The following is a 25,686-nucleotide window of genomic DNA, read 5'->3' on the forward strand; positions in this document are numbered from 1 at the left end:
GACATTAAATTTATCCAATTGTTTACATTTTTAAAATTTTCTAATCTACGAAACATCACTATTCTTGTTTCATGATTTTTATTTATATATTTTTATGCAATAATCGTAATAACCATGATAACTGATATTTAAGATTAAAAATCTTGTGCGGGAGTCATTTATGACAAGGCGTTCCTGATCATTCTTTGACAAACCGAGTGTGGATTGGGACCAATACAGAGATCCTTTTGTGTTATTTTTTTCTTTTCATCGAAGCTTGTCTTTTTGCTCTGAATATTCTTCAAAAAAGAGAGATTTTGGACTACGTTATCGGAAAGAAGCATTTCTTTAACACCAGTGGATTAGAATGGTACAACAATTCAACGTTTTGATGTGTTTTTCGTGTAAAAGATTTCAAGTTCATCAAGTGAGTTAATCTTTATTTGAAGCACTGGCCTATTTTTTTAATTAAATTGAACTAAAGCAAATCTACTTATTTGACGAGTCTGTAGGAAGGAATTCATTCTAACAATAGAGTCGAGGGAGAGACATTTTGCTAGTAATTGCACTAGAGTTAATTAATTTGTTTTTCAACTCGTCCCCCCCCTACCTAGTTTTGCCATAAGCTCCCACTACACTTTTAAGGGTTGCTTTAGCATGCCACCAAAACACTTCAGACCTTATATAGTTTGCTCTTTATACTATTTATAACTATTGTTTGAAATTGTTTCAGGTAAAAAAGACCAATAAATGAATAAATTATGTGAGGTATGTGGAGAAAAGCAGTCATCATCAAGGATTTATGGCCAAGGGAGTGCTCCAGATTGTAGAAAGCATGATCAGAAGCTAAACAAAATACAAGGAGAGTGATCAGAACAGTTGATAGCTGAAAACGTTATAGATGATGAAGAGACAGATACTGAAAAATTGGAACAAGAAAACTTCAGCAACAAAAGAGATCAAGCAAGCTGGAAGTAGATGGGAGAAGTGTATAGAAAGTGAAATAGAAAGTGAGTTAATATGTATGACTAATTACTTTGATTGCTGTAATATGGATGCATGATACCCACAGTGATGATGTTTGTCATTATGACATATTGTTGAAACAATCAGAAAATTAGGAAATCCATAATTATGTCATTTCTTCCATCCTCTATCCTTCCCTTCCTCCCTCATTTGGGAAGCACGGGTGGCGTAGCTGTGAGAGCATTCGCCTCTCACCAATGCGACCAAGTTCGAGTCCCGCCGGGCTTGGTATCGTATGTGAGTAGAGTTGTTTGTTGGTTCTCTCCTGTGTAGTATGTGAGTAGAGTTGTTTGTTGGTTCTCTCCTGTGCTTCGAGGGTTTTCCGGGTTCTCCGGCTTTCCTCCCTCCGCAAAAATCAACTCCTAAATTCCAATTGGAATTACAGTGGATGATAGCTACTCTGTAGAAATGCCACTGTTAAATCCCATTTATTACTATATTTTTATTTTATTTCATTTCATTTATTATTTCTTTTATACTTTTGTCATTATCTCCCTACCTTCGCATATATATATTTACAACATAAAACACTCAACTCACATGTTGCTTTTCTGGAGATAAAACCCTCGTGGCAAGGGAGAGAGCATCACATCGAACAAACTCAACTCACATATGACTCAGTCAGAGCCACGGCTCAAACATGGATCACAGTGGTGAGAGGCGAGCGGTAAACCACTATGCCACCCATCCCACCCAAAAGTCAAGTCCTGTCAGTTCAAAGGATTTATTTACAGTTGTTGATGATTTGGTGATGAATGGTGGAATGTATAAATATTACAATAACAAAAAATTTATTCCAATAATTTTCCGGCAAGCAACAGGACATCGATCCTTGGGCAGCTATATATTTTTAGGAAAACAATTGCCCTCCCAAAAAACTATGCTAAAATTAGAAATTTTACCTACCAAGTCTAAAAATAATGGCCCTTTCTTGAACAATGTTGGGCTAGAATAGAACCCTTGCTAGTGGCGTCAAAGCAGCTCAATTTGGAGGATAAAACAAACAAAAAAATCAATCTCCTGAGAGGTGGAAACCTATTTTTAAGTTCTCCAAATTGAGCTACATTCTGACAAGCTGTAAGGGGTCAATTGGAACCTGCCCAGTCAAATCTTTGCCTTTCTGGTCATTTTGACCAGTAACATTGAGCCAGAAACAAGATATACTGAGCTGAAACTAATTTGGCCTGTAATCATGACTGGTGACTGACTGGTAGTTATTTGGGGAAAAAACAAATCTTGGTAAAAGTGGTCTATGTTCTGGTGAACCATTTTACAATGGAACCTTCTCAATATTATCTTGGGTAATATGAAAATTATAGAAATTAGACTTTCTTTTATGCAAGTTGTGGCATTTCTTTTGTACTGTATCATTGTAGTATTCATATTCAGTCCATGCCTAAACTCAAACCTTTTTTCATTTTTGTCTTTTTTTCTATTCACCAGCTATGAGTAATCAGGCAATGGACGACTTGCACTGACAGGAACGAACTTTGGAAATGAAAAGAGCAGCTCAACTTTAGTAAGGGGGTGAAGTTTCAGCTCATAATGTTGACTATAGAATAAATGGCATCAAATATGAAATGGAATATTTTATGAGGATTTGTATGGGAAAATGTGCTGGATGGCAAAGAGCATATATACCATACAAATCCTTATAAGACATCTGTTTTACAATCTAAAAAATAAATCTACAAAGCTTTTCGCTGTCGTATCACAGCGTGGGACAATCACAATAACTTACCAATTTCTCACATGCTGATTGATTATTTTTTATCATATATGACAGGACAGACAGATAAAGCTGATGTCAACGAGGGTGCACTCTTTCCATTGGTTGTTTTAATCGCTAAAAATGAGAAAAGTTTTTATTGTTTTTGATATTGCAAAAAACAAATAGACATCAGTTTTTTATGTGTCTGTACTCTTATCGATGATAAATTTTTAATTCTACTTTTTTGCTTTCTATGACCTAAACCTCTTTCACCCTACTAATATCGAGGTGCTCTTTTTATTCCTGATGTTCATTTTAACACAGCTACTCGTTTCAAGGGAGGTAGGGTCACATGACCTGTTAAGCACATAAATGGAATAACAGCTCCATATATGAATGATACATTAATATTAAATAGTGAAAGGGTTAGGGTAGAAGCATGAGATATGCAAATTACAATTTTGTATGTCCTATTTTTAAGAGGCAAACTGAAGGTGGAATAACTTTCTGTGTCTCCACTGCAAAATTATGGAATAGTCTGCCACTTGATTACAGAAAACTTTCAAATGTTATGTCTTTTAAGAATAGTTATTTTAAACTTTTATTAAACCAGCGACTTTCACTTAGTAATTTTTTACCATGATACTAGTATATTTATTTTGCAATTACTATAATTAGTTATATTTATTTCTTTTGTTTTCCTTTATGTTTTGATATTATATTCTGATAATGTATAATTAGCTTTTTACATATATTCTTATCTTTTTATGTAATATATACAGTATGAGTGGCCGTGTTGTATCCGATATACAAGCTCGAGGCGTAGCTGAGAGTTTGTATATCAGATACAATACTGCCACTAGATTACTTATCAAACGTCTAGGTTAGTTCTTTTGTGTTTCGCTAAAATTTTCAAGATAAAAATGAATCTGGCCAAGAAAATTCATCTTAAAGTTTATGCAGGATTCTGTATCTGATTTTAAAAAACTCTTCACAGTTGTGATTTCTGTTGTGTTTTCCTCGTGAATTATTAATGAGTTTAATGAATATTTTTACATCATAACATAATGATAAAATTAAAAAAACAATCACTTTTATTTAAGTGTCTTATTGTTTTAGCGCTTTTGCACTAATTGGGGACACTTTTCACTCACACACACTACTACCATTCAATATTCTATGCAACACTCAACTCATGTGTTGATTTTAACAGTGGAAGGAAACTGGAGAACCCAGTGAAAACCCATGTAGCATAGGAGAGAACAACACATCAAACAAACTCAATTCACACGTGGTGACTGCAGGGCTCGAGCCAGTGACCCGACCCAGTCGACTCACAGCGGTAAAAGACGATGCGTTAGCTGCGAATGCCACCCATGCTACTCATATTTTGTACTTTTAATTGTTAGGAGGGCTATAACTTTATTTGTACTATTTAGTATTACCCTCAAGAAATAAGGGCTTTATTATTATTATTATTATTATTATTATTATTATTATTATTACTATTATAGTGCAAATCATATTATGATTGAATTGAATGCAAGAATATCATTTGCAATAAAATCCTTATATATAGAAAAATAGCTGTCTTATTAGTGGTTTGTCCCTTGTGAGGGGATGGGATGGGATGTGGTAAATGTGAATACCTTAATGATCAAGCTCCATCCCATATCTTTATTTTACTCTAAAAAATATACTTTAATGGGGAAGCCAGATTGAAACCTTTTCCTTGTGACATATGGGTGAATCAGTGGAAACTTCTCAAAATTATCTTGGATATGGGGCTTACATGAAAATACAAAAGGAATCCAATTTTTCTAGATGGAATAGGAAAACATTACAACCAATAGACCTTATTCGTGGTGTGACAATGTTTTCCCAATTCAGCGTGACAAACCTCCAGAGGATTCATTTTCTTTTGTTTTTACTCTTCGAAAAATTCATGAATATCCCAGAGGATACGAAAGGAATAACGATGATATCCCGAGGAGTTGCAAAACAATAGCTCTTCATTTCCCCAGAGGTTTGTCACGTTGAATTGGGAAAACATTGTCACACCACGAATAAGGTCTATTCAAGCCAAAAAGCCAATTTGTGGTATACATTTCTTTTGTATTTTCATTTGAGCCTTTCATTCAAAACAAACAATAAAGGTCAGCTGCTGGAGAAATTTGGTAACATCGTCTAGTATTTTAATCCCTTTAATTTTTTAACTGCAAAGCTATTTTTTAAACCCAAAAAATTCTCACTGAAGTTGCATGAAAATATTGCAGACGTAACAAAGAGATACAATTTTAAATTGGCAAGAAGTAACCAATCGGCAATTAGAGGTGTGAGAAAATCAACCAATCAGAGATCGAGAAGAACTGGCGATCAGCCATCTTCACTGCGTGTCTGTGTATCCACTCCAACATATACCTACATATCTATAGGGGGAGGGGTGGTCTACTTCACTGCGTATCTGCGTATCCACTCCAACATATACCTACATATCTATAGGGGGAGGGGTGGTCAAGTTCACTGCGTTGTATCCACTCCCTAAAAATGCGCAAGACATGAAATCAAAAGAGAAAGATATTAAAGAATCGAAATGCGCCTGTGTTAATGAAGTCTCGTGTGTCACGTTCGTTCATGTAAATTATTAATTAAATCACAGGTAGCCCAAGCTTGGTTTCTGTGGTGTCCTGTTATAAGGAAATGTATGGGGAATCATCAAAAATTTCAATAAAATCATCAAAACGTGAAATAAAGCCTCGAAATTTTACCCTATCATTGAGAAATAGCACTTCTTTCGCTCTGCGTGGTTATTTTTTGAATTTAGCCCGTTTTAAGGATTTTTTTCCCCACCAGTAAGAAATAAGAGAAGGTTGGAAACTCGGGATCCAAAAGCGAGCCATCACGAGTCTTTGAAACCTCGTACGTCTTCGAATTTTCTTTCCAGCGCCAAATTTTAGTCATGACTCTTTTCTCACATCCCTATAGAACCGAGAAAGTCGCATTAGAGATTAGTCTTCGCGTCTTTAAGCCATGAAATTTGCCTGTATTCACATACTACCTCGCTTGTTCTGACCCGTACTTGGAGCTCACTGTACACCAGTTCAACGGATTTCTTTCGGCAACCGACCCGAGGTCACGCCGGAAGTCTTCGTATCGTAAATGCGGATTCGATTTGGATATCGTATTTCTTCGAAATTATGGTGAGTGTATTTTTTAACGGCCTAAGATACAAAAGTATTTAACTTATGATTTCGAAAATTATGGTGAGTGTATTTTTTAACGGCCTAAGATACAAAAGTATTTAACTTATGATTTCGAAAATTATGGTGAGTGTATTTTTTAACGGCCTAAGATACGAAAGTATTTAACTTATAATTTCGAAAATTATGGTGAGTGTATTTTTTAACAGCCTAAGATACAAAAGTATTTAACTTATAATTTCGAAGAAATACGATATCCAAATCGAATCCGCATTTACGATACGAAGACTTCCGGCGTGACCTCGGGTCGGTTGCCGAAAGAAATCCGTTGAACTGGTGTACAGTGAGCTCCAAGTACGGGTCAGAACAAGCGAGGTAGTATGTGAATACAGGCAAATTTCATGGCTTAAAGACGCGAAGACTAATCTCTAATGCGACTTTCTCGGTTCTATAGGGATGTGAGAAAAGAGTCATGACTAAAATTTGGCGCTGGAAAGAAAATTCGAAGACGTTCGAGGTTTCAAAGACTCGTGATGGCTCGCTTTTGGATCCCGAGTTTCCAACCTTCTCTTATTTCTTACTGGTGGGGAAAAAAATCCTTAAAACGGGCTAAATTCAAAAAATAACCACGCAGAGCGAAAGAAGTGCTATTTCTCAATGATAGGGTAAAATTTCGAGGCTTTATTTCACGTTTTGATGATTTTATTGAAATTTTTGATGATTCCCCATACATTTCCTTATAACAGGACACCACAGAAACCAAGCTTGGGCTACCTGTGATTAAATGTATAATTGAAGAAATAGAAAACGCGAGCGCGTGCTGTGTGCAGTTATAAATAATGCACGCGGGGGTTGGCAGAACACGAGAGAAGTGTTAGGAGAAGCACGACGCATAGTGGAGTGCTTCTGGACACTTCTCAAGTGTTCTGCCAATCCCCAAGTGCTTTATAACTCCACACAGCACAGCAAGCAAGTTTTTTATTTCTTTTATCAGATACAAATTACAATAACCGTTCTTTTATATAGGAATGACACTACTAAAAGTGCGCGCGTGTGCTGTGTGCTCTCATTAAGCACGCGCTCCCAAACAATCAGAACGCAATATTCAAAGCAGTTATTTTATAATAACGAATATAAAACGCGCACGCATGTCTCTGTAGTGTGGTATAAATGCGCTGTGAGCTGTAGAGCACAAAAAAAAGCAAGCTTGGGAACAAGAGGCGTCAGCTTTTATAAAATATTTTGAACAATGATTTTGCACGAGCGTGTCTCTGCCCTCATATATCAACACGGTAGCCAACCAAATAAGCGCACGCGTTATATCTAAAATATTTTATAAGTAGAATTTTAATCGCTCAAAGTAAGTCCTTTTGACGATTGTGTCTTTTGCGGCATTTAAAGTATATTAGCGCAAGGTATTATGGTTATCAATACAGATATCCCATCAGCCCTTTCGGTGCTACATCAAAAACATGGCGGACTTTGAGGACAAGATAAAGTTATTAAAAGAGAAGAAGACTCGCTATTTAGAAGGTAAGAAACGTTCAGAACCTATAAAGAACCCTTGAATAATTTAAGTTAAATTCGTTTACTTCCCTATAGGCCTTTCTTTCTGATATTTGTCGTGTTTTCGTTGACTTATCGAGTGTTTGTTTGACCACGTGAAATTACTCGGATGCCGTGGTCGAAATAACTTGTTCGAACATACATTTTGTCTTCGTAGGATGGTTTTCTTAGCTATGAACAGGTTTGAAGATGTTTAATGATACGTTTTCGAATGTCTTTGCTCAATTTTCTTTTTCTTTCAAAGAATTCAAAACTGTTTTTTCTTCAAGACCAAAACGTATTTTTACCAGCCTCTCCCTGGAGAGCAAAACAAAAACAAAACAAAAAACAAAACTAACAACAGCAATGAAATAATGAGTTGACTTATTTAATATGTTTTTGGGAGTGTTTTGTTACCAAATATTTTTTTCTTTGAAGAATTAATGCACCAGTCAAAGTAAACCCCAACCCTAACCCCCCCTCCCCCACTAGTTGTTTTATAAGAAGGTAAAATGCTACAACAATGGCCACCATCTTGGAATTTACAAAACGAATCCCCACCTAATGCCCCACATTCCTTAGGCAGGGACGACAAAATGTGTTAATCCACCACGTGTTAATCCTCCAAAATGCTAGTCAGCAAATGAGATATTAAACTTCAAGTGTCACACTTCATTTGGCATTGGGTGTCATGTTAAAGAAACATTAACCTTTAGTATGGCGTCATGTTAGGCTGCGTTCATCATGCATGGCAAAGGGGGGAGGAGGTATATATTTTAAATATCCAGAATAATTCTTAACACCCCCCCTACTATTGTCAGCGCGCACACTTACTGCGCATCTACATCAAGGGATTCCCGCGGTTTTCAAAAGCAAAACACTCCAAGGTACAGAAAACTTCGGCCTTGGAAAAAAATAAACCAAGAACAACAGGAATAACTATTATTTATGTAGTCAAAGGTGTATCACAGAGTAATGTTCAAGAATTCAGGTGTTTTTGGCGAAAAATCATATGTTTTTACTTTCTAGAAAAGGCAGTTTCGATGGCCTCGGATCGGTGAATAATAAAATAACCTTTTCAATATTTCCATACAGATAAGCTTATTTTGTTTTAAAGTTAAATGAAAATTGAAAAGGAATGACACATTACACCAAATATCAGCCATTCATTTACCTTTTCCTGCGAGTACAATTACATTAAATAAACTTTTGTTGTTGGAAGACCTCGTATTTACATAAACTGTCTTTCACTCACTCAAAAAGTATATTCAAAAACGTTCACGCAAAGAGCATACTGACAAAGAAAATTATTATTTTGATTTATTAAATCTGTCTCTTGCACTTGTGAAGTTAAACTAAATGTAGGTTTGTATTTTACGAAAGTTTTTGCCTGGTTCTTGCTTTGCATGCACGACTGCCATGAAACATTCATGAAAAGCTGTTCTTTTTCCGACTTCAAAAAAAAAAAAAAAACTACATACCATTTGCTTAAGGAAATCTTTACTTCTACACAGGAAATAATTATTTATTATTGTTCTTCCAATTGAATAAGTTTTCTGGTACTTTGAAGACTTGAAATATCGCTTTTTTCAGTTTTCCTCCTGCTTGTAAAACCATGAAGACATGAAGGAGCTGCTGCAAACACGTCAAAAACAGAGGGTGTCAAGCTGTTTCATAACGCCGTGTCATGCTTGACGACCTTAGCACCCAATTTATCCTCAAAAAAATATTTTAAAAACTCATAACTTTTTAAAACGTCTGGGTACCCCCATTTTTTCCCGTCCAAAATGTAACAGAAATAGTTAAATTATTTTTTATAATAGAATTTTTAAAATAAAAATGGTTTTGGATGAAAATGTAAGCAAAAATGTAGCATCCCTTTAGAACCATATTTTACACTTTTGAAGGCAAAATTTGGTTAAAAAAATGGTTTCTCATATGATACATAAACGTTTATATATTTGAAATGAAGAGCACAAATAGTCGTTCATTTGAAACAAGTTTCAGATAAATTCGATCAAAACAACTTCGTAATATGATTTTTTCCCCTTGCGTAAAAAAGTGCTTTCGTCATCGGTGTTTAACGTCAATTTCTCTCGTTTAGATGCGTGGGTACCCCCTTTTTTTTTCGGATTCCTGTGGCCTCTTGGGTGATTTAAATGACTGGCAAAATTTGAAAAAAATAAAAATGGTTCGCAATTAGTAGGCACCAACCTTAAAGTCATGCAAAAAAAATACAATCCCCCCTAAGCAAGGCTTGTAGCTTCTTCCAAAAATTGTGCATCCCCCATTTTTCTGATAAAGATTTGCCCACCCCCCTTTTTTTCCTACCAAAATTTTCCCGATCCCTTCTCAATTTCACCTGCGCCCCCCTTCTGCCATACATTATGAAGACAGGCTTCTAGAGGTCTTGGCATTAGGTGGCATGTTAAAGATACATCAACCTATAGTATGGGCTCATGTAATGGGGGTGCCGGCATTGAGTGTCATGTTAAAGATACATTAACCTATAGTATGGCCTCATGTAATGGGGGTGTCGGCATAGAGTGTCATGTTAAAGATACATTAACCTTTAGTATGGGCTCATGTAATGGGGGTGTCAGCATTGAGTGTCATGTTAAAGATACATTAACCTTTAGTATGGGCTCATGTAATGGGGTTGTTGGCATTAGGTGGCATGTTAAAGATACATTAACCTTTAGTATGGGCTCATGTAATGGGGGTGTCTGCATTGAGTGTCATGTTAAAGATACATTAACCTATAGTATGGGCTCATATAATGGGGGTGTCAGCATCAAGTGTCATGTTATAGATACATTAACCTTTAGTATGGGGTATAGTTACGTGTGAAGATATCAATTTTTTGAAATAGAGAAAAATGATATTTCATTGGTAATGATATAATAATGAAAATTATTTTTCTAGAATGTAAAGATATATGATCGCTTGAGAAATACCTTAATTCTTGAATCACTATCCATGTTTGACTGCATAAAAAAGTTTTTTATTTTTTATGTTGTTGTTCTGGGTCTAAAATTGACCAGTCCGAAAGCAATATTTGCTGTACCTTTTGAGTTTTGGTTTGAAATCTAGTGGGAATCCTGTGGTGTTTATGCTGACACATATATGGACATATGGATGGAAGTGATATGATAAAGCCATGAAAAATCAGCTTGATGAGTTAAGTTTTTTTTTCAAGTATTGTGCACTTTTGGCCAGCTAGGTGCTCTGCTAAAATGAAAAATAATCAAAGTTTTGCTTCAAAATATTAATTAAATGCTTCTATAATTCATAGTTTTTGCTTTTTTGTGGTTGTATAACTAGTGACATCCCATTTTTACTGTTGGCTGTTGTGTCTTTTAGTTGACCTTTACAAATGAGTCTTTAGTTATAAAACTATGCTAGGTGTATATTATTTTAGCAATCACTAAAAGGTACTATTGGGGGAATTGTTGTCCATAAAAATTGATCTCGATAATTTCCCAAATCTTGGTTTAGTTTTCTCTCATTTTCCCCATTTTTTGGAATTTTTCTCTAATATTTTTTGCTTTGTGAATTGAAGGATGTTTTCTGTGATTGTTGAGCTAATTTGGGTGGTCATCAAGGCTGGCAATTGAGCAGCTATTAATTTAAGCAATGGACTCATTAGCAGATCAAACAAATTCAGCCTAGACTGACTCATGGAATCAGTCTTGATATAGATCAATACATGATTAATGATTTCCTTTAATTTAATTTCAGGCAAGTAACCATATCTGGAGATGATTATGAATGATTTACTCTGCTCCCTCAGTCTTTTTGATAGCTGTATTTGCTGGTATGTTATGTGTATTACTCTTGCACATGAAGATACAGAGTAGCAAGACATTACTATCTGCAGTGGGGGTTTCATTAGTGAGTGCTGGTCGTCAAAACTGAAACATTTTGGATCTGAACATGCTTGCTTTCTCTGAATATCATTTGATTGTTTACATAATACTATATTACATAATTATAATACATAATTACACTTGAAAATAGCACTTGTATGAAACCTCCCATGCTCAATTATGTACATGTTAAGACAACTTGAACAGGAGAGTTCTTATTTTTTGACATTGAACATAATATTTCGCTTTTTTATTGAACAATTATTTTCATTCAAAGTACATCAGCCTGTGGCCATGAATATAACCACTGTTTGATTGGTTTTGTGAATATTGAGACAGTAAGACAACCATGGGTTGTGGCAGTGAATGGGACATACATAGAGGTTTAAGACCAAAGTGTAAGAATATAATGAAGTCAGATAGCAATGGGTTGTGGTGCAGCCAGTGAATGGTAGAATACTGGTTGTAGGGGTCTTTACTCAATCCTATGGAATTTTTGATTGGCTAAAACTGAGAGGGATTATTTTAGGGGGGGGGTTGACTGGAAAAAAAGTGGACAAAGAGAGTTTTTTATCTGTTCTTATTACGTTAAGCTTCCCAGTCATCTTTTATATTAACCAACAAAATAAACACAAAATACTAGAGGTGGGCTAACAATTGGTGGAATCTATAACTAGAAGGATATTTGCATTGGTAGTCTAGGGGGCTATGATCAAAATAGGAAAAGGGAGACTGAAAGTGGTTCAAAGCCACCTTGACAAATTTTCTACAAATTATCTAATAGTGCTTGAGTATTTAGACAATAGATTAACAGCAAATTTTGAATTAAGATATTCTTCCGTGGTTGCGGTTGGTAAAACTAATTGATGAAGAAGACCTAGTAATATATTTTCTTGGCAGATTAGTGATTTGTGTCACCAAAGATATAGAAAAATAGTAATGTACGACTTCAAATACAACAGGAAAGCAAATTACATTAGGAAACCATTTAAAACTCAGTCTTTATGATTACAGTTTGTTTCTTCCAGACAAAGATATAATCAGGCAGGCTGACACTGTTAGATCTTATCACCATGTTGCTATGCGACAGCACGTTTATATTGGACAACAAAGGTGCCGGCAGTCTTCTCAGCCATGTAAACCCATGGATATTTGTCCGATTTGTAGCAATTCTATTGTTCAGATTCCTACTTTTGATTGGCTAATTTGTAGAAAATTTGTCGAGGTGGCTTTGGTTGTAGTAGTTGCACTGTAATCTAATTCGGCCATCATTGTCTAAGAGTCAATAGCCAATTTGGGTTGGTGTTAGAATGAAACACAATGATAGAAGCGAGTTAAACTATTCCTACTCTTTGAACATTAAAGATACAGTGATGAATCTAGAGGGTGTGTGTCCCTGTATGTATAAAGCACAATGAGCATTCATATTTAATGATAGCAAGACTCCATGATCTACTAGAATATAAAGCTACATGTTCAAAATGGTCTTCAATTTCATATTTTCTTTCTTTTTGGTAAGATCTTGTTACAAAACAGAAGATTCAGTTATTTCTGTGACAACTGTCTTTTGTAAGAAGTGTGCAGATGGTGATGACTTCTAATAAGTTAGGATTTCTAAGAATTTTCCAACTTCATAGGCAATAGCTTATTTTGGTTTATTATTCATGCTTTGATTAAGCTATTCAAAACAGTAGTTTATGAAATCAAAGATCAGTTCTAAGATATAACCTTGTCATGTTAAAGAACTATGCATCTGATCAATGGCATCAACATTTATTTACCTGTAGTAAACCAGTCATAAAATACCTTTGTTTTTCCTGTCCTAATTTGTCCCCTACAAAATAGACAAGTTGCACAATAGTACCCAGGGGTCTTCAGGACATTACCCAAGTTACCTTTGCGGGCTTCTGCTACAGAGTTCTGGTCTACAGTATTAGTATATACAAGCTGTCATTAACATGTTGTCAAGTGATTAAGAGAGGCAGAGCTGGCCGATCATGTGATGTAAATTAATGTCTTCGCATGCTCTTTGTCATTGCTTGCTGTAATTCAAGACAGCCGAACTAGAAATATCAATACTGTAATGGTAAATAAGGATTTCAAGTCAATTTCTAAGGGATTAATTCGAAGCAAATATTTCTAAGAATTTTCAGTGAACTTCATGGGCAATAGCACCGAGAAGTCTTCATCGTTTTCAACTTGTGCAGGTGTTCTGCTCTTCAATCTTGTTTTTATTGTTTGCGGCTTTTTATGATGCTTTCGGGTGGCATTCTGCTTGTGTGCATCTGATTTCAGATCATTGTCGACCATGCATTCATTAAAAAAGGATCAATAGCGATGTAGCAGGATGAACAAAACGTCAGGCCATTGTCCGCATAAAAAGTGCCTTCAGGGTATTTATTTGCCCTGTCTTTTACGGTAATATTCACTGGGAGGTGTGATCTTTTGTTTGCCTTTTCTTGTTTAGCTGAAGCCACAGTGCTTGTGTTTCTGGACTTGAATAAATATTTATTCTTGTTCAATAATGGTCCTCAAAATTGTCAATCAAAATACTTTTTCACTACATGATGATTTGTAAGTTATTGTAAATGATGCTCTTTCTAATTTTAACTTCAAAATATAGCTTCCTTATTGACAAAAATAAATTTCTTTTTTCGATTTTACTTCACTAGTATTATAGCAAAAAAGGCATAAAAAGCACCTGTTATTATAAAATATATAACAGCAATACTGATTGGATCAAATCAACCAATAGCGAGTGGTGTTAGAGCAAAACTAGTGCCAGTCCCTTTTCTCTGCTGTGCAAGTGACGCCTTGTGGATGAACGAAGAAATCGTAGGAGTCGCGCTTGTTTTTTTCGGAGTTTTCGATGGTCTTTGCTAGTTTTTTTACTTAAAAATTGTTTGTTTTCATATATTTAAAAAAGTCTTGGTGATATGTCGTTTAGTTGTAGTTGAAAATGTGTGTTTTTTTGGCAAATTATGCGATTTGTTTAGGTCAGTTATGCGAAATCGCATCGCCGCATTACGTCAGATGCCCTGAATTAAAGACAGCAGAACTATAAATATTTATTAACCATGGTAATCTTAAACAAGAATTTTTAAGTAAGATGTTAATGACTTCTAAGCGAGGAATTTTAAGAATCTTCGAACTTCATGACGATAGATTATTTTGATTTACTATTCATGCTTATATTCAATTCAGCTATTCAAAGGGATAAACTACTAGTTGTGTTAAAGAACTACTTGCCTGATCAATTGCTTCTACTTTTATATTATTTTGCAAGCTGAAAACGATTCTCATCGCTTGATGCTATATTTTAAACGTATTTTGGCTCTAAAAATTTCAATACAATGTAAACTAATTTAGATTTTGAGATGGCAATATGACAAAATTTTGATGACTGGTGGGAGAAAATACATTGCATATTATGTAGTTCCAGAAATTATCCATCTCCATCCCCTCCCTCGTTCCACCCACCCACCCACACACACACACATACCCACCACACACACACACAAAAAGTCCAAGAGGTGGGGGGTTAGAGCAAGAACAATACAGTTTGTATGACAGGATAATAGAGTTTTCAGGGCTAGGGGGGTCTTTTTAAAACTTTGCTCCATAGTGGGGGGAGGGTATGGATTATTTCTGGTACTACACTTTGCTTTTATTTGCAAAGCAACAGAGCCCAATATGTGAATATATTTTCTAACAATACAATACCATGTTATATTGATGGTTTCTCCTGATCAAACTCAAAGTACAGTCACCTTATTTAAAAAAAATTATATTATCATTTAGGCTTTATTCTATAAATGGTTGGCCTAGTTTGTTCTTGTTAATAGCATAATGCTTACAGCTTTTTAGGGAAATGAATTAATATGCTCTCTTAAAGAATTCTTACCAAATGTTGATATTGTGCCATCATTTTTTTGAAAAAGTCTCAGTTCAAACCTGTTATCCATATCCAGAAACAAACTCATAGATGATCAGAGTTATTGTACAGCTAATTAAAACATAGAATAGAGATTGTTAGAGTTTCAAGGAAGGATAAATATTGCAGAACCCAGAGAAAAAAAGCAAGGTTTGGTTGAATTGTGTGACATACCAACCTATTATTCCAAATAATATATTGTGAGGCTTCAAGTGCCACTACAATAAAATATCTCCAAGTTGTACTATTTATTTAAGTACTTTACAAAAGAAGAAACTGGCATTTCATTTCTTGTTAGCAATTTTGGTTCTTAAGATAATCAAGCTTTAAGTTAATGCTAATTAGGAGATTAATGATGTTACATTTTCATCAGTATGTATCTGAGAGTATTTGATGAATGTTGTTTAAACTGGTTGCTATGACAACACACTGGTGTCCAGGCCCCTTTCAGCCATTGCTTTGTTATTTTGCATAAAAACTGTAATAACTCTACAAATATTTGACCAATGTCATTCAAACCTGGACGGACATACATTGCCAATCATTGGTTACTCACAGGTGCCAATCATGTGACATGACGTCATCAATCATGTGACTACATTAAAACTGTAATAACTCTACAAATATTTGACCACTGTCAGTCAAACTTGGACAGACATACATTGCCGGACATTGCTTACACACGGGTGCTAATCATGTGACATATGATGTCATCAATCACGTGACTACATTAAAACTGTAATAACTCTACGAATATTTGACCACTGTCAGTCAAACTTAGACAGACATACATTGCCGGTTATTGTTTAGACACGGGTGCAAATCATGTGACACATGATGTCATCAATCACGTGACTACATTAAAACTGTAATAACTCTACATTTATTTGACCACTGTCAGTCAAACTTGGACAGACACAATTGCCAGACATTGCTTACACATGGGTGCCAATCATGTGACATATGATGTCACCAATCACGTGACTACATATAAACTGTGATAACTCTGCAAATACTTGACCACAGTCAGTCAATTTTGGATAGACAAACATTGCCGAACATTGCTTTCACACAGTGCCAATCATATGACATGGCATCACCAGTCACATGACCACATAAAAAACTGTAATTGCTCTATAAATATGTGATCAATGTGAGTCAAACTTGGACAGACATACTTTGCTGAACACTTATGACACATCATTCAATCATGCGACATGTGTTGTCACCAGTCATGAAATGTTCATGATGTTGAAAAAGGCAGTAGCCACATGCAGGCTTTGACTGTGTATTTTTTTGTAAATCAGTCGTGAAACTTTATACAATCTTGTAAAGAACGCCCTGAGAAAAAGCCCTCAAAGCAATCAGTCAATCTTCCATCTCTACTCACATGCAATGCTTAGTCCAGGAATCCAACCCTTGACCCTCTGAGGTGAGTGTACTACTACTACGTCACCTTTGATCCCCCCCTTGTTAACCAACAGGTAACTTGTATCCAAAAAAATGTCATTACAAGGTACTTAATTATTTGGTTTTATACTTTTTAGGAGACTCCACTTCAGTAAACAACATTCAAGAGGCACATGTGAAATGTTACAGATAAGCCAAAGTAATAGAGTAAAAACATTACTATGTACAACACACATAGCACTAATTTTAAATATTGATGTAATCGTTTTGTTTCATTGTCGTAGAATGCACTTTAATGTCAACTCAACCCATCTTTGTTATCAAGCTCACTATGGGTACTAGTTTCCTGACATATGCACCTTCAAAATCGTAGAAAAGAAATTTGTCTAAAAACTAGCAATAAGGGCACGGTAACTCACAGGTCAGAAAACTGGAGAACTCAGAAAAACTGTAAGATCACGGCAGTGACCTAACTAAAACTGCTTATTTATGATGGTCAGACCTCAGAGGTGACACGTTAATTGATTTGTATAGGACTCCACAGCTGATTGTAATAAATTATGGCCATGGTTTATTGTGAAAGACTGAAATATTTGCACCAAGAATGCTGCCAGACTACTTTACGGTCAGATATCTGAGAATCATTTATAGCTAACTTTCTCAAAGATATTTGAATCCAAAACTGTTTAGGTTTATCATATAGATATTGGGATATTAAGGTTTCATTAAAATCACTGGATACCATCACATTCAGTTTCGTAAGTTAACACAGTACTTGACAAAATAATGAGACATAAAAAGAAAAATGTTACAATGAAAACATTGAAGCTTGTAGGAGTCTACAATACATGTTGAAGTATGATTTGTTTAAAGATTATCAACCCATCTGTGGTTGGTACTCATCTCTGATATACTAACACCTGTCTACAGTGAAATACTTACCTCTGGTGTACGTCTAGATTCAATCAATACAGGATACAGGTGAGTAACCGGTTTAAGATATGTTACAACACTGATAATTATAGAATATAATAGAAACTATTGTAAAGACAAATGTAGGTCTATTGTGATAAAAAGATCAATGTAGGGCATACAATTATTTCACTATAAGTAGGACAAGTAGGACATTATAAGAGTAGTTGAATAGCCCAATTCCAAGATGTGCTTCGCTTGTTACGTTTCAGTATGAGGCTACATGCTAAAACGAAGGAATGGTTAACTTTACTTGGTGTCCATTCTTCTAGTAAAGCTACAAATAATGTGACACATGCTAATATTTCTTTACCACTCAGATTTAAAAGAATTGATTAGACCTTACCTTAATTCACTTGAGTAATCACAAGACAATGGCTCTAAGTCAAGGTTCTGCCTTATGTATTCATACATTTACTGTATCTTGTATATGAATTCAAAACTCTAATTTCAAACCATCGTTTGGTGGTCACTCAAGCAAATTCATTTAAGGTTTATTTAAATATATGTTTAAATATTTTGAATTGAAATTATATTTAATTTAATTTTCTTAAAATTGAAATTATATTTAATTTAATTTTCTTAAAATGATTTCTGGTGCCTAGTATAAACAATTAAAGTATTACATGACTATAAATGGCTATAAACTTCAATAACCACAAAATACACAGTGAGTCTTTGTTACAAGTTTCCTAGTGCTGGTTTCAAGCAGCTTCCTAGAAAGAAGAATGAACTCTGTGAGCTGTGTTATTGGTAATGGAGCAGGCATAGCTCAGTTGGTTGGTGTGCAGCCTTCAGAGATAGAGGTCCACAGTTTGATCCTTAGGATTTTTATGTCTGTTTCATCATCTCAGCACCATTAAGGTCAGGCTCTTGGTTACATTTTGACCCCCAGCGAAGTTTTTGGCGAGGGGACCCTGGGTACTAGTTTGCCATGGCAACGGTATTGTTCAAGATGCCAAATGCTAAAAGGAATTCCAAGATGGCGGTTATTATCGCTATTTTCACGAGTTTTGATGCTGTTTTCAAGCCTTCGGAAAGAAACAGTTGCATTCTTTCGTTCCATAAAATCTAAGGAGCAACAGGGCTAGGTATTTTCTGCAGCCTTAATCTCTGACATCAAACTACAGTACTTAAAAGCAATGAAATCTGATTATGATCGACAACCGACGTTCTCACTCGGACTCTGTTCGTGTTGGATCAACAAACAAATATTTGGGGTATAATTCAGCCATATGAATCTGCAGGTACGTATTCTTTTTATTGATGATATAGAATTAAATTTCGTTAAGAATTTTGTTTAACCAAAGCTAGAAATATCGAAATAAAAATTAAATATAATTCTTACATTGTTTTACATTATATTTCTTTCAAGCCCAACCGAAGCCTTAAAAAACTTACTTTGAAAATCTTTGTTTTATTTCTACACATTAGCGCTTACGACGTTCAAAGCTGTTCAGCGATTTTTCAAGAATAGAAATCTATTTTCCACTCCCTTAGAAGAGCTCTAGCGTATTTTATTTTCTTTAATAAACAGGAAGCCGTTTTGTCAGACTTCATTTGTTCTGTCGATGGCGCTACCAGTCCATTGTTTACTGTACATAACTTTTCCCATTCTACAAGCATAGCTTGGCTCTTCCTACTCTCTGCCAGAACTTTTACTTGTATATGAGCTAAATCTTTGTTGTAGCTTTGTTCTAGTTCTTCATCTCTTTTTTTTCTCGCTTTCAGCATTTTCAGATGTAAGTGCTTCTTGTCAAGAGTTTCTAGTTCTTTTGATGGTCCAAAAAGTACTTGTATAGCTCTGCAGAGACTGCTCTTTACAACATATTCATACCCTTGGTCTTGCAGGTGAGTATGTTCTATAGTTTGCTCCTCTTGAAAGGGGTCTCTGTCTTTCAGATTAATGACTTCATCAGGAGCAGGATAAACTTCTATTACCTCTTCCATAGGATCATTCGGCTCGGGCACAGACTCATTTGGCTCAGGCACAGGCATAAGACTGTTTGGCTCAGGCACAGGCTCATTTGGCTCAGGCACAGGCACAGGATCATTCGGCTCAGGCACAGGCTCATTCAGCTCGGGCACAGGCATAAGATCATTCAGCTCAGGCACAGGCTCATTCAGCTGGGGCACAGGCATAAGATCATTCGGCTCAGGCACAGGCTCATTCAGCTGGGGCACAGGCATAAAATCATTCGGCTCAGGCACAGGCTCATTTGGCTCAGGCACAGGCATAGGATCATTTGGAACAGCATCACCTAAGTATGATGTATGCACCCTCTTTGTCGTTCCATCTTTCTGGTCAACCCTAATGATGTGTAAGGGGATTGCTATGTTCTCTCTGACACACACCTCCCAACAGCTCTTCAGGTAATGCTCTTCATTAGACAGAGTTTGAGATCTGAAGTGATGTAGCTGTGGACCCCTTAATAATGGATCAGGGTAATCAGAGACATCATGAAATTCAATTCCATTGTCTGTCTTCTTCCACCAGACACTCTCACCCTCAAGCAAGAAATCACTTATGTGCTGAAGGTGAGACTGCCACTCTCTTGAATGCTTCTTGATGATGGAGAGAGGGATGACTGTATTCTTTCGTTGTGGTAGACATTTGGAAAGGTTACTGACTTGAGCTTGCTGTCGCCCTGGATCATTTGCTTGAAGGCCAAGTTCTCTCTTTGCCTGAAGGCGTATGAATAGGTTGGGGATGATGTGTCCAGGATGGTAATTGCTGGTCTGTTTAGTTATCCTCTTGATACTGTTGAAGATCCTCTCTTGCCTTTCTGCATTAGTTGATTGCCCAGAGATGATTCTCAACATATCACCTGCATGTGCACTGAGGTTATGAAAATACACACCAAACATTTTCCTTAGGGTCAGCTTTTTAGGATTGTTGACAATGTAGTCATGCAGCAGTATTGAGTGATACCATGCCTGGTTGTAATACCGAAGAACTTGAGCAGGAGAGCGGTTCTTATCACCAGAGTACAAAATTCTTTGCATCTCAGTCAGAGTGTCAATGGTTTGAAGGGCTTCTTGGGAGAATATTCCTGACTGGTGAGCAAAACCTGCAGTCTTAATTAAAGCTACTCTGAAATCTACACATCTCTTGCTGTCTTTGCCTGTTAGACTCAATGAAATGGCCTCCTCCAGGATCTTAGATTCTTCTCTAGACAAGTGTTTAGAGAATTCTGCAAAAAAGTTCTCAATATGGTGACCCAGGTCATGGAGCGGTTCACATGGTAGGATTTCATAGCTGTCAAGGCCTAAATTAGAGAGTGAATCATTTGGTGTGTTAAACAAAAGTGCTGGAACCCGTTGTTTTCCTTGCAAGGTCTCTGTTAGTAGTTGTCTCAGGTCTTCCTTTGTTTTTCCATCATAAATTTGCCTTGATCCTAACTCTTCTGCTAGCTCAGTTTTTGAAAGACCTTCAAGAGGCTTTAATTTCTTTTGCATGGATTTTCTTCGAGCCACAACTCCTTGTAGTATGACATCCTGTCTCTCCTTTAGGCTTGTAAAATGACAATTTAGAGCATGGTCAAGGCAGTAAACCATGTCACAGTGGATGCCACAAGCAGAGCAAAAGTAATTACCACCCTTTTGTTGGCCGGCTTCAAAGGCTCGAAGTGGCATATCCCCATGACAGAGCCTCAGTTTATCAGTAAATTCAATATTCTTTACTCTTTCAGTGCATTTATTTCCGAGGCCAGCAATGCATTTCAACCTTTCCTCACTGTAAAGAATTTGTTCACTCTCTGAGCTCCCACATCGGGCAATGAAATGAAGCTCGGGTTCTTCTATTATTTGTTGTATATTGACATTTCTGCCAAATGCCTGCTTGTATTCTTCATCTGTGTAAAACACAGCAGGGTCATACAAGCAAGTGATCAAACAAACTAGGTAGCCTGAGTTTGCAACAGTGGAATTATCTAGCCAGACCATAAGATGTCTTGTCCTTTCTACTTCCTTAAGTTTTTCTTTCATTTTAAAAATGTCATTAGTGTCAATACCATTTAGCTCATTTACTCTCTCAAGTTCACCTTGAAGCTGCTCTTTGGTCATTCCATTAATATCCTGGTTACTTGTTGCTCTTAAGTACTTCATTTGTTTTGCTAACATATTTTCTCGTATCTCCTTTAGGGTTACTTTCCTGCCTTCAGTTGAAAATTGAACCTTCTTGACTTCAAGATTTTTTGTAAGTACCAGTTTTTCATACTACGAAAAAGAAAAATAGAGTTTGTTGTAAATTATATTATGAGTAGTTAAATCTGGGTTGGATGTGACATTTAGAAAATATTTTGTATTATTTACCTGGCGAGGCACTATCAGTTCCCCAATCGTATATTCTTTTGACCTCAGTTTTTCCTTTAGCTGTTGACGTAGCACTTTTTGATCTACTTCTACAGGAACACTTATTTCCCCACCTTGCCCTTTTCTTTTTTTGCGTCTGATCACAGGACTACCATCTCTCTTTCTTTTTGTTGTAAAGCGTTGTACATCAATGTTTTCAGAGATGAGCCATTCTTTAATTATTTGCCCACCATTTTTTGTCAACTGACTAGTTTTGTTGGTAACATCATATCTCTTAGCTAGCTCACTCCAGTTAATATTGTGTTTGTCTTCATAACTTTGTATTTCTGCCTTAAGTGCTTCTTTATCCCAGTTCATTGCATCAAAATTTCCAGTGTGGTTCTTTGCTTTCTTTGTTGGTGGACCATAAATTACTTCTTCTCTCCTTTCCTTTGCAGCTTCTTTGGTTTCAAAACAGAGTGCCTTTCTTGCTCTATCCCACCCATTCAGTGACTGTCCACTACCATAGCATCTAAAAAGAAAAAAAAATTGAAAGAATTTGACCATTAAACCTAAGATTTGTAGTTTTCATTAGTCAGAATATTGTAATTGATGGATTTTTGAAAATGAAAAATAAAATGATGTGCTATCAGAGCTGGTGTTTGTTTTTATTGAGGGGAAGTGTTAGTTTTTCTTGTTATTTGCATGATTGGAGGATTTTAGCAGGAGTTATTTCCACAAGATTTAAGTATTTTTGATTAGGTTCTGTTGATCAAAAGTGAATAATAGTGTAGTGATTATGTTTTAGATTTAACTCACCTCAAAAATGCAGTGTCATTCATTTGTTGTTCAATTTTATCTTTATTTTGCTTGTAGTGGTTTCTTCTTTCTTTCCGTCTCTCATTTTTTGATTTATGTTGAAGGTTCAACTCTGTAACTTTTGAGAGGGCCTCTGCAAAACTTGTGTTAAACCTTTTCTCAAACACGCCATCAACAGCTTTATACATGTCCCTAGCAGCTGTTTTAATGTCATTTTTCAGGGGTTTAGTTTGAGGGGTTTTAGTATATAACTTCTCTGCAGCACTCCTAGCTGCAAACACTGGATTACTCTTTGCCTTGGCTTTAAGCTGAGGTGAATTCACCGGAAAATATGCCTGTATATCAGAAAATCGGATAGCACATCCTTTGCAGTTGGCAAGGCTGTGTTCTCTCTTTCGAGCTTCTGGAAGACTAATCCATTTCTTAAGGGAGAAAGTATCGAGGAATTTAGATTTTTCTTCTAGTTTCTTGACGTTCCACTTATTAACTTTCTCTCTTAAGGCTTGGAGTTTCTTATGGAATTTAATGAAATCGATTGAAAATCTTTCCCAATCATCGGATGAAAAGATACTTTTAAACTTATTATACTGTTCAGTCTTCAGGTGTGCTTTATATTTTGTCGAACTTTCTCCTTGTTCCCTTATCAATACAGTGGTCCTTGCGATCTCCAATGCAGCAACTTTCGCAAATCCACAAGAATTAGGACACAGAAATGTCCCTGACATCGCCAGTTAATCCTTGGAAACTTTGCAAACGCCCAGTTATAGACTTATTATCGCTTTATGGTATTTTGAAGAATATATAGTAGAAATAAGATGAACGAGCTTTGATCGTTACATCAAGTACTAGTTTACGCGCCTTGAAATTCCCGCTCAAACTAATGCAGCGTTATCAGTAATAATCAAAGAGTTAAGTATTTTATGAGTTATTTATTGATGAATTCAAAACCTTTAACAGTGCGCTCGTAGTTTTCAAAACTACTTTTAAATTATAGGAAACAACAAGTTACGAATACAAAAAAAACATATTTGCACGTAAAATTAAGTGTTTTCTGTTCATGATTCGCAAATATTGGGAAAATACCTACATAGCACTATATCTTAAGAGCATCTCTAGGATAAATGTCCACTTTTTTGGCAAAATTCTCGTCTGTTTAGGCAGTCATAGCCTCAAAATCTAAAGCAATAAATTTCATGTACTCCGTCCGCCATCTTTAATTACCTCACTTACTAGCCATGTAACCATGGGAACTTTTCTTATTTAGCAGACAGCTGACCAGTTCTATGTGAGCCTGAATTCAATTTTTGAATCTCGGATATTCAAGCAAAAAAGGGGCTAGAAAAAAGGGAAAATTTTCAAATAAAGCGATTTTTTTTCCTGTTTTATGATTTTCAGTAGTAAAACTATACTTTTGTAACTGGAAATCGTGAAAGCGAATGCTGTTTGTACTTTTAAAAAGAGTAAAGTGTTTGTTTAGAGTGAAGTTCATGAATGCCATGCATTTTGTGTTAGAAATCTACTTAAAATCTTTGTTTTCCAGTTGGTTCTAATTAATTTAATACATTGGCTGCCCTTATAAATAATCTTATTTGGTGTATGTAAAGAATGAGCACGTTTTCTAGACGCTTTAGCAAAGGGCATATTTTTGCATACATTATGCTTTCTAAAAGTCACGTGATTGTTGCTATGGAAACAATTATTTTTCTGTCAAGACCTGTGATGGTCATGAACATTTGGTATAAGTTTGAAGTTCATAGGATATATACATAAAGAATAGTAATTATTTTCTTCTTTTTTGTCTATTTTTCACCGAGAGCCTGACCTTAATGGTGCTGAGATCTCTCTAATCCTTGTAGCTTCAGCTTTGAATACTTTGAAAACAGCAAACTAATGGAGAGGGGTAAAGTGTGCACTGACAGCTCCCAGTAAAACAAACTACCAGCTGAAAAAAAAGTTTTGAAGCCTTATATGTTTAAAGCTGCTTGGTGAGTGTTGGTTACTTATTTTCCATTGTGACACCCATGTCCTAAACATTCTCTCTTCAGCTATTAAATACAGTTGTAAATGCAATGTCTTCAAATCAAAGAGCAGACTCCAGAGATTGTGTATCTACTTGCTTAGGCTGTTGGAATCTATCAGGTTGATAGATCATGGCCTACTATAGATGAAGAAGTGTTTTGGTGTCTAATGTTGAAGGAAAGTCAGAGACTAAAAGAGTAGACATTAGCTGTTTAGCCTGTCGGAATCTTAGAAGGTTAATGAATCATGGCCTGCTGTAGAACAGGATTTTTTTCCTCTATAAAGGGAAAAGCATTTGTGAGTCTAATGATGAAGGAAAGGTAAAGGCTGAAAGAAAAGACAGCTGTTCAGTCTCTTGGATTCTGAGAAAGTTGGAAGATCCTGGCCTGCTGTAGAACAGGATGTTTTTCCTCTATAGAGGGAGAAGGGTTTTTTGAGTTTGATGTATAACTTAAAGTCAGTCTTAAAAGACTCGCATATTGATCTCATACAGGGAATTTGTTTGAAGGCATGGATAAAATGACGCACTGTACTTCCATGCAAATATCTTGTTATGTATGGTTTGTTTTGTTGCTGAACACGTACTTTGTATAAAAGACCACTTGTGTTGATTGGTATTTACTGGATTCTTTTTGGTCTTGTATAAAAGGCAATTGTGTTGATTAGTATTTACTGGTTTATTATTGGTCTTGTATAAAAGGTAATTGTGTTGATTAGTATTTACTGGTTCATTTTTGGTCTTGTATAAAAGGCAATTGTGTTGATTAGTATTTACTGGTTTCTTTTTGGTCTTGTATAAAAGGCAATTGTGTTGATTAGTATTTACTGGTTTATTTCTGGACTTGTATAAAAAGCAATTGTGTTGATTAGTATTTACTGGTTTATTTCTGGACTTGTATAAAAGGCAAT

The 25,686-nt window shown here is 35.8% G+C and overlaps 1 protein-coding gene and 3 long non-coding RNA genes across 5 annotated transcripts in view; 3 read left to right on the forward strand and 1 right to left on the reverse strand.

Moving 5' to 3' along the window:
* The first annotated feature begins 209 nt into the window (after positions 1-209).
* Positions 210-4,252, forward strand: LOC148911728 (uncharacterized). The gene is made up of 3 exons (XR_016119509.1): positions 210-406; positions 713-989; positions 2,449-4,252. It is a non-coding gene; the product is annotated as an uncharacterized LOC148911728 (long non-coding RNA).
* A 3,129-nt stretch (positions 4,253-7,381) lies between these two features.
* The window catches only part of LOC148911729 (uncharacterized), a 32,920-nt gene continuing 14,615 nt past the window's right edge, over positions 7,382-25,686 (forward strand). The window contains exons 1-3 of one of the 2 annotated variants that reach the window (XR_016119526.1): positions 7,382-7,449; positions 11,203-11,278; positions 16,812-17,292. This is a non-coding gene — a long non-coding RNA (uncharacterized LOC148911729). Of the gene's footprint in view, positions 7,450-11,202; positions 11,279-16,811; positions 17,293-25,686 lie in introns of those variants that run through there. The other variant, XR_016119525.1, reaches the window with a different exon arrangement.
* Positions 18,755-22,593, forward strand: LOC148911730 (uncharacterized). Its single transcript, XR_016119567.1, has 4 exons — positions 18,755-18,893; positions 19,378-19,497; positions 21,790-21,844; positions 22,398-22,593. It is a non-coding gene; the product is annotated as an uncharacterized LOC148911730 (long non-coding RNA).
* Positions 18,892-23,809, reverse strand: LOC148911731 (uncharacterized). The gene is made up of 3 exons (XM_089028955.1): positions 22,759-23,809; positions 21,961-22,471; positions 18,892-21,864 (listed from the first exon to the last, which is right to left on the reverse strand). Exons 1-3 carry the CDS (start codon positions 23,481-23,483, stop codon positions 19,114-19,116), a joined length of 3,987 nt encoding a protein of 1,328 aa, XP_088885081.1. The 5' UTR covers positions 23,484-23,809; the 3' UTR covers positions 18,892-19,113.

Source organism: Actinia tenebrosa, unplaced genomic scaffold (assembly GCF_029948245.1).
Source record: "Actinia tenebrosa isolate PJP-AT-01 unplaced genomic scaffold, QUT_ActTen_1.0 PGA_scaffold13__45_contigs__length_12533684, whole genome shotgun sequence".
Classification (NCBI taxonomy): Eukaryota; Metazoa; Cnidaria; class Anthozoa; order Actiniaria; family Actiniidae; genus Actinia; species Actinia tenebrosa.